We start from the raw sequence: 9,905 nt of genomic DNA, 5'->3' as shown, positions 1-9,905 counted from the left end.
TGTCCCGATCCCACGATGTGTTCGTGAGACGGTGCCGCAAAGACAGACAGGGGACGGGGTGTCATACACTTCATCATTTTAACATAGAATTCCATTAAAGAAGCCTCCCGCTGCTAAAGACTATGACTCAGAAACAAAGGTTCAGCGGAGAAGAACCTAACGCTTTTAAAAAAGTGGGCCTGGCCTCTTCCCTCTTAGCCTTATGCTTGCATTGTTTTTACACTGGCAGTTTCACACAAAGAAGACAGGATGAGCAAAGCAAAGGTATGACAACTTTTTTCCCGTGAGGGATTATTCTGGAACACTGTTCAGGAGACCGTCTCCCTACTCTTGCTTTGAGCAGCATTAAACTAAAAGGTCTCCTTAAACAGCAGGAATTGGGATCTTCTCAAGGATGTGGAGGGTGGCAACATACATCTGAAGGCCTGATAGCTTCGGAGCCAGAAAATATGCTTTCCTGGGCTGGTGGGAGGAGAGGAGAAAAGGGAGAAGAGCCCTTTCTGGCCTTGATGGAATTGCTTCTCATCTTTCTTTTCAAGTGCCTGAGTCACTTCTATTTCCCAATCTCCCCCACAAAAGCTGAGGGTAGTGAACCGAATTTGGGTCATGGTGAATGAATTTTGGTAGCCACCTTCCCGTAAATCGCCTTGAGGAGCTTCTTAGGACGTTTCCCCTAGAGTCCAGTGTGCAGCCTGACCTTGTCAGCACCAATGGAGCTGGTCTGTCTGGAAACACACTGCTCTCTGACTAAGGACTCCCCTCGTCCTATCTTGCCCTTCCTTCTGGTCACAGAGGGGCAGGGTGGGGATGAAATGGGGTGCTGGGGGAGGGATGGAGGAGAATATATGGGCCGCTGCAAACTCATCACAGGCACTTGGGAAACGTCTGTGACATGCAGGGCCTACTGACAGTGACTCGGGGATGTCCCTCATGAAAGGAGGCCTCCTTGTCATTCTGTGTAAACGGCATTTCCTTGCCCATTGCCATTCATACCCTACCTGCCCCATGTGGTACACAGAGACAGATATATTGAGAATGTACGTCTTTACTGATAACACAAGTGTGGAGGGGATAAGGGTGGCATGGGCAGCATGGGTGGCCCATGGGCCCATGGCGCCAGAAGCATCCATCTGTGCTCCAGCTCTGGAACTAGGATTCTAGGGCCCCTCCATCATTACGATGGCAGGGTGGTCTGGGTCAGCTGGCGCGTTCCTGGGCACGAGGTGCTCTGATTTCGCTTGTACTTGGCCCTCCGATTCTTAAACCACATCTATAATCAGAGGGAAAATAGGATTGGTTTAGTATATGAAACAGTTAATGCCATCATAGAAAAAACACAGCATGCAACTTTATATCTGCCATTCGAATTTCAAACTGCATCAGGAGAAACTATTTAATTATTGCTAAAATAACTCCGCAAAGTTAGCACCACACCCCCTCCCTCCGGCTCACCCTCAGCTCCAGCTATGTGCCAAGCTCTGGAATAGGTTTATTACTTTGTCTCTGTGCTCCCAATTTTAATATTCTAGTGTTTTTTCCAGGTATTGGCTGGAAGTCTGGCTTATTAACTGGACCAATCCTTGCTGCTGATCCCAGGCCTGATTACAGGATAAAGAAAGGTCTGTATCCTGACAGTGGATCATCAGCTGTCCAGCTGCCTCTTGCCCCTTCCTCACTAGGGATAGGGTCAGCTTGTGTGCGGGGGAATTTGGACATTGTAAGTAGTGGGCCCTATTTAAATTCGTATTGAGGGGAAGAGCTCCCTATTTGAAAAGCCTATCTATCTTCAGTGAGAAGTAAATAATCAATAGGAAGGAACATGGATTTTTAGACAAGGTTTCCTTCATGGATGTCCTAGGGGTCATGAGTCCTTTGAAACCTCTCGAGAGTTAAAACGCAGTCTGCCCCTTTTTAGGGAGGCCTGGCCATAGGGTCCTGAGGAGTGTGTGGCTTGTCTAACTGGGACCTGAGAGTTGCTGACATCTTGGACACTGCCTTGATTCTTGTAACCTGCAGCATTAAGGGAAGTCGAGACCATCTCAAGGCACACCATGGTCACTGTTGTCAATTCTGCATGCTCCAACCTGCCCCACCCTTCAAACCTTCCTGGGCTCAGGACCAGGTCAGCCCACTCTGCTCTGGCTACAGTTCCAGGATCCTGGACCACAGCCGCTGTTGTCCAGCATGGCAGGTTATCCTAGGCGCTGCTACTCAACCAGGAGGTCCCAATCCCATCCCTTATTCTTAAGGCAAGAACGTGGAACAGGCATTTTAGGAACATAGGTGACAACAATGAGGCTAAGGGGTTGTAGCATGGCTCCTCCCTAAATATCCGCCAACTAATTTTGCAAACAGAGCAAAACTGTCAGTCCAACTTCACTATCTTCTCAGTGTCCTAGTTAATGGGCTTTACATTGTACTTAAATCCTTTTGGAAATTTCCAAACTGCGAATTTTATGTGACACAAAGGGCCTTTTTTCCCTGCCTGAAGCCTCATTTCCGCTCTCCTGTCTTAGTATTTGCAGTCTTTCTGCCGCAGGAATACATGTTTAAGAAAGGCCAGTGTGATAGAGCTCATTTTTGCGGGATCCAAAGGCACCAGTGGTCAAATCTCCATAAACATAACCAAAGCCCACAGCTGGCTGTAGCGGTCTGGGCTGATATTAGGTCTCTATCCCCAATATTGGTTTCACCAAACAGTTCTATTTGCAAAAGAAAGGAGGAAGACTGTGTATTAATTTTCTCATGGAAATGCATGCGGCAGGGTTTGGAAATAGATGAGAACCCTGACGTTTTTTTTCCTGATTTGTGGTTCCTCGTGGCTCCCATTGCCTTCAGAACGCCAGTGAGAGAACACTATATAAACCCGGAGCGGGGGGCAAGCTACTCACCAAGCATTACATTTTCCTTATCCTCTGCAATATGCCTTGCCGGCCTAAGAAACTGCTCCCAACCTCCTCCCACCCTTCCCAAGCCGAGCCAGGCCTGTGAGCCCAGCCTCTGGCATTAGGACGCCAGCACTCAATGGTCGGCTGTGTGGGGCTGCTTTTCAGGCACTCCCAGTGCCAGACCTTCAGCTCTTTGTTCATCACTGCACTCAAATGTGCACTGCAGCAAAGCTAATGAATTCAAAACTCATACCGATTTTCTTTTCTTCTTTGGGGGGAAATACCTCTTTGATAAACCTTAGGGTTCTTTTTATTTTTTTTTGGCCGCCCATTTGTCCCAGATGGGAAAAAAAGTATCATTTCCTGGGGGAATGAAAAGTACTTGAAATTAACACAGCTATGAATCTACCCTGAAAGGAGGGCCATCCTTCCCTCCCCCACCAAACAGATTCCACAAAATTCACCTCTTCAAAGTAGTACCATCACAATGGAAAAAAATAAATTCCTCAGATGTTAGAAATTCCTCAAGAGAATACTGGCACATTTAGTAGATTCATAATGTTGCATTTGCATGGTGTCTGTAAAGACCTATTTTGACTATATGTAATTCTTTTCCTGACCTGTTTCTCCCTTGTTAGGTCAAATTAATATTAATTCAACATTCTTCTTGCTTGCTTCATTCTTTAGGCAAATTTTCAAAGCTTACAAAACTTTCTTCCCATTCTCACCATAATGTGGCTATTCTAGCAATGTCTTCAGGTTGATACATCAAAGAATTAAAGAAAATTGAACTTTAGAGCTGCCGCTCTACGCTGCCTTACCAAACACTTAAAAACACCAGTGAGAGAATCAGGCAACCGGACTTTTAAGCTATCTTCCTCTGTCTCAGCTTAATTAAAAGTTACTCCTTCACTCCCCCATTTATAAACACACTCATTTTTCTAACAGCTTATGTCTGGTTTTAAGTGATTTAGCACAACTGAACCCTCTCATAACCTGCTCTGTGCATTAATTTGAGTACTTCCAAATTTAGGATGAGTCCCACTCTACACAGAAGTGTTCCCTACAGGATACCACTGTTAGAATGAGTGGAACGTTATTGAACATACACATATATATGTATATGGGTATTATATATTCTATATGTATATATAGATCTACATATCTATATGTTTGTAAAATATATGTATTTAGATTTGTACACAGAATAGAAGCAGTTCCTTTTTTTCCCTTTTTCTTTAAGAAATCATGTTCTCACTTGTCATGGGAAATATTCATAAGCTGGAGTTTAAATATCCCATTTTCCACCTGCAAAGATCCCTAAGGTTAAAAGTTCTTTGCCAGTGGAAAAACAACAAAAACACGAATGTGAGAATGCCTAGAATAAAAGCGTCCAATCCTCAAAGCAGGCTTCAGAACGGCTGCCCTGCCATGCAGTTGTACTCACCTGCACTCTAGCTTCAGTCTCACCTATGGATCTTGCAAGTTGGCTTCTGAAGAGAGAAAACCACAAATGTCTTAGTATTCGCAGTTGTGGATAACATTCAATATGTACATTTTATGCTTGTTTTAAATTTGTAGTCTCCCCTCAAGACCGCCCAAGTAAACTTTTCTGTCATTTACGGCCCCAGGCTTCCTTTTTAGATGGCTTCCCCTCAAAATTTAAGGTGGCACTGACAACTCAGTATCCAAGAAAAATAATTTTAATGCACCTTTAAAAAAAATTAATGCAAAGAGTCTAATGAACAAATTATCACAACTTTTAATAAAAGAACAATCCATCAACTGGGGTTGCATGACAGTACCTCACTCTCCTTCCCTGATTCCACTAAAATTTTATTTACTAAAAAGGGCCACTAGCACAGGTGGCAAAAGCAAGAAACACATACATGGGACTACATCAAAATTTAAAACTTCTGTGCATCAAAGGACACAAACGGAGTGAAAAGACAACCCATGGAATGGGAGAAAATATTTTCAAATCATGTATCTGATAAGGAGTTACTATACAGAATATATTAAGAATTCCTACAACTCGACAGTAAAGAAACACCCAGATTAACAAAGGGGCAAAGGGCCCAAACTGACACTTCTTCAAAGATGACACACAAATGGCTACTATGCACGTGAAAAGATGCTCAACATCAATATTCATTAAGGAAATGCAAATCAAAACCACACTGATTTCCTCCTCATCCCATTAAGATAGCTACTATCAAAACACCAGAACACCAAGTGTTGATAAGGATGTGAAGAAATTGGAAGTCTTGGGAATGTAAAATGATGCAGCTGCTAAGGAAAAAACAAAATTTACAAATGGGATTAGCCTATGATCACCAATGTTCCACTTCTGCATATATACCCAAAATAATTGAAAATGGTCTTGGGAAGATATTTGTACTATTCAGAATAGCCAAAAGGCAGAAGCAACCCAAGTGCCCAGTAATAAATGGACAGGTAAAGAAAAGATGGTATTTACGCACAATGGAATATTATTAGCCCTAAAAAGGAAGGACTTCTGGGACACGCTACGACATGAATGAACCCTGAGGATATGATGCTAAGTGAAAAAAGCCAGTCCCACAAAGAAAAAACTATGATTCCACTTCCATGAGGCACTCAGAGTAGTTAAATTCATGGGAACAGATAGTAACAAAACGGTTGCCCGGGCTGAGGGGGCTGGGGGAACAGTGAGTTGCTCACAGTGTACTCACTTCTCAGGTTTCAAGATGAAGAGTCCTGGAGATCAGTTATACAACAATATGTGTGTACATAACACTACTGGACTGTATGTTTAAAAATGGTGAAGACACTACATTTTATGTGTATTTTGCCACAATAAAACATCAGGAGAAAAGGAACAAGACAAGGATGCCCACTCTACCCGCTTTTATTCAACACAGTGCTGCAGTTTGTAGCCATGGAAATCAGACAACACAAAGAAATAAAAGGCATCCAGTTTGGGAGGGAAAAAGTCAAACTGTCACCCTTTGCAGATGACATGATACTGTACATAAAAAACCTGAAAGAATCCACTCCAAAAGTACAACTACTATCTGAATTCAGCAAAGTTGCAGAATACAAAATTAGTACACACAAATCTGTCACAGTCCTATACACTAACGACGAACTAGCAGAAAGAGCAATCAGGAAAACAGTTCCATCCACAGTTGCATCAAAAAGAATAAAATACCCAGGAATAAACCTAACCAAGGAGGTGAAAGACCTATACCCTGAAAGCTACAAGACACTCTTGAGAGAAACTAAAGAGGGCACTAATAAATGGAAATTCATCCCATGCTCTTGGGTACCAAGAATTAGTATTGTCAAAGTGGCCAGCCTGCCTAAAGCAATCTACAGATTCACTGCAATCCCTTTCAAAACACCGAAAGCATTCTTCAAGAAACTGGAACAAATAGTTCTGAAATTCATATGGAATCACAAAAGACCCCTAATAGCCAAAGCAATCCTGAGGAGGAGGAATATAGCAGAGGGGATCTCGCTTCCCAAATCCAAGCTCTACTACAAAGCCACAGTAATCAAGACAATTTGGTACTGGCACAAGAACAGACCCATAGACCAGTGGAACAGGATAGAGAGTCCCGATATTAACCCAAGCATATATGGTCAATTAATATATGATAAAGGAGCCATGGATATACAATGGGGGAAAAGATAGCCTCTTCAACAACTGGTGTTGGCAAAACTGGACAGCTACATGTAAGAGAATGAAACTGGATTACTGTCTAACTCCAGACACAAAAGTAAGCTCAAAATGGATGAAAGACCTGAATGTAAGTCACGGAACCATAAAACTCTTAGGAGAAAACATAGGCAAAAATCTCTTGAATACCAACATGAGCATATCTCCCCAGGCAAGGGAAACAAAAGCAAAAACGAACAAGTGGGACTATATCAAACTAAAAGGCTTCTTCTGTACAGCAAAGGACACCATCAGTAGAACAAAAAGGCATCCTAGAGTATGGGAGAACATATTCATAAATGACATATCCGATAAGGGGTTGACATCCAAAACATATAAAGAGCTCATGTGCCTAAACAATGAAAAACCAAATAATCCAGTTAAAAAATGGGCCGAGGATCTGAAGAGACACTTCTCCAAAGAAGAAATTCAGATGGCCAACAGGCACATGGAAAGACGCTCCACATTGCTAATCATCAGAGAAATGCAAATTAAAACCACAGTGAGATATCTCCTTACACCAGTTAGGATGGCCAACATCCAAAAGACAAGCAACAAAAAATGCTGGCAAGGATGTGGAGAAAGGGGAACCCTCCTACACCGCTGGTGGGAATGTAAATTAGTTCAACCATTGTGGAAAGCAGTATGGAGGTTCCTCGAAAAACTAACAATAGAAATGCCAATCGACCCAGGAATTCCACTCCTAGGAATTTACCCTAAGAATGCAGGATCACAGATTCAAAAAGACATGCACCCCTATGTTTATTGCAGCGCTGTTTACAAGAGCCAAGAAATGGAAGCAACCTAAGTGTCCATCAGTAGATGAATGGATAAAGAAGATAAACAATGGAATGTTATTTAGCCATAAGAAAACAAATCCTACCATTTGCAACAACGTGGATGGAGCTAGAGGGTATGGATCTGATGGACCTCAGTGAAATAAGCCAGGCGGAGAAAGACAAGTACCAAATGATTTCACTCATCTGTGGAGTATAACAACAAAGCAAAAACTGAAGGAACAAAACAGCAGCAGACTCACAGAACCCAAGAATGGACTAACAGTTACCAAAGGGAAAGGGACTGGGGAGGGTGGGTGGGAAGGAAGGGATAAGGGGATTAAGGGGCATTATGATTAGCACACATAATGTGGGGGTGGGGCACGGGGAAGGCGGTATGGCACACAGAAGACAGACAGGTAGTGACTCTGGCATCTTACTATGCTGATGGGCAGTGACCGCAATGGGGTATGTGGTGGGGACTTGATAATGGGGGGAATCTAGCAACCACAATGTTGCTCATGTGACTGTATATTAACGACACCATAATAAAAAAATTAGGAAAAAAGTCTTATAAACCATAAGAATGGGGAAAGGACTCGAATAAGCATTGTAAAAGATGCTCAACATCGCCAATCAACAGCAAAACGCAAATCAGAACCACAGTGAGCTACCACTTCACATGCATTGAGATGACTAATATCAAAAAAACAAAATAACAAGTGTCGAAAACTAAGGAGAATCAGAATCGTTGTGTACTGCTAGTGGGAATGTAAAACAGTGCAGCCATTACGGAAGACAGTAGAGCAGTTGTTAAAGTAAATTAAAAAGAGAATTACCACACAATCCAACAATTCCACCTTTGGGTTTATACCTGAAATAATCGAAAACTGACTCCAACTGATACTTGCACACCCAAGTTCACAGCAGCATTATGCACAGCAGCCAAAAGGCAGAAGCAACCCAAGTGCCCATTAATAAAGGGACAGGTAAAGAAAATATGGCATTTACACACAACAGAATATTAGCCCTAAAAAGGAAGAGACTTCTGAGACATGCTACCACATGAATGAAGCCTCAGGATATTACACTAAGAGGAAAACTCCAGTCACAAAAAGAAAAACTGATTCCACTTACATGAGGCACTCAGTCAAATTAACGGCAATAGAGAGTACAAAACGGGTGCCAGGGCTGAGCTGGGTGGGCGAACAGCGAGTTTCTCACTGCGTATAGACTTCTTAGTTTTCAAGAGGAAGAGTCCTGGAGAGCGGTCATATAACAATACGAACGTACATAACACTACTGGACTGTAGGCTTAAAAATGGCAGAGATACTAAATTTTGCCTTTACGTAAATTTTACAATTAAAAAAAAAAAACACCAACCAGTTTCCAGACTTGATTCACATAACTACTGTGTGAAAATATTTCTGTTGCTGCACAGAAGGCATTCTCATCCCCCAACCTTGGGGCACAGGTGGCTTTTTTGGCTTAGGAAGGGAGAGAGGAGGCTGGGGGAGAGACAAAGGTGCTTGGAAATGAACCTAAACCTCCTGAAGAACAGAGTGCTCCCTGGAGCAAGCCACTTACCTTGTGAGCCTGTCCAGGTACCGAGTTTGCTCAAAAATGCTTTCCATCACCCGCACCTGCTCCGGCATGAATTTAACGCGCCAGGCACGTCGCTTCCCACGGTGGGGCAGCGCAGCCTCGGCAGCCGCCGCCGCACAAGCCGGGTCTTCAGGCTGTTGATTCTTCTGGCCACCCCCACTACCCTCGTGGCTCCCGTCGACCTCGTGGCTCCCGTCGCCCTCACGGTTCCCGTCACCTTCACGGTTGGAATCGCCCGGGAGGTCTGGAGTTCCTTCGCCAGGGTGGCCACCTCCTTCCTCGTCTGATGCTGCACCCTGCACGAATCCAGATCTTACTCCGGTTTCGTATGTTCCCAGGCAGAAGTAGCCCAGGTTATAGTAGATGCCCAGGTCATAGTAATTGCCGCTGGGCTGACGCTCCATGGCTGGAGCAAGGCAAAAGCCGTGCGCTTCCACAAACTTCTGGCCAGGAACAGAGCGGCCGGCACAGACGTTTTTTCTGGCGCCAGCTACCGGTTCTAACTGGTTTGGGGCTGGTTCTAGGCCTGCCCACACCCCTTCAGACGACTGCTATTGGCTGTCTCTTTCCCGCCAGTTGTAGTGAGTGGGACTTGCTTCGGCGCGAAAGCGGCTGGGGCGTGGCCACAAGGGGTGCTATGAGAAGGACGTGTGGTGGGGGGATGGGCGTGTGCAGAGTCAGGGCTCTACAGCTCAGCTTACTAATGAGTCAGGAGGCGTGTCTGTTGTGCGAGATTATGCAAGCCGATTTTGGGGAGGGGTCGGGAGTGGGGAGAGATGGAAGGCATGAGACCTCACACCAACTATGGGGAGCCCTTGTGAAAAGTTAGGAGACCATCTTACGGTCCAACCCTCCACATTTGGCATCCTGCATATGCTACGAGTTAATAAGCTGAAATGATTAATTAGGGGGCTGTTTCCTCCTGATTTTCT

At 44.1% G+C, this 9,905-nt stretch overlaps 1 protein-coding gene across 1 annotated transcript; it reads right to left on the bottom strand.

Moving 5' to 3' along the window:
- Positions 1–1,049: 1,049 nt before the first annotated feature.
- On the bottom strand, positions 1,050–9,377 carry LOC130681812 (rhox homeobox family member 1-like). Its single transcript, XM_057495388.1, has 3 exons — positions 8,956–9,377; positions 4,336–4,381; positions 1,050–1,270 (listed from the first exon to the last, which is right to left on the bottom strand). Exons 1-3 carry the CDS (start codon positions 9,375–9,377, stop codon positions 1,175–1,177), a joined length of 564 nt encoding a protein of 187 aa, XP_057351371.1. The 3' UTR covers positions 1,050–1,174.
- Positions 9,378–9,905: the final 528 nt, after the last annotated feature.

This window comes from Manis pentadactyla, chromosome X (assembly GCF_030020395.1).
Source record: "Manis pentadactyla isolate mManPen7 chromosome X, mManPen7.hap1, whole genome shotgun sequence".
Lineage (NCBI taxonomy): Eukaryota > Metazoa > Chordata > Mammalia > Pholidota > Manidae > Manis > Manis pentadactyla.
The sequence above is the reverse complement of the archived record's forward strand: the minus strand, read 5'-3'. Positions and strand labels throughout refer to the sequence as shown.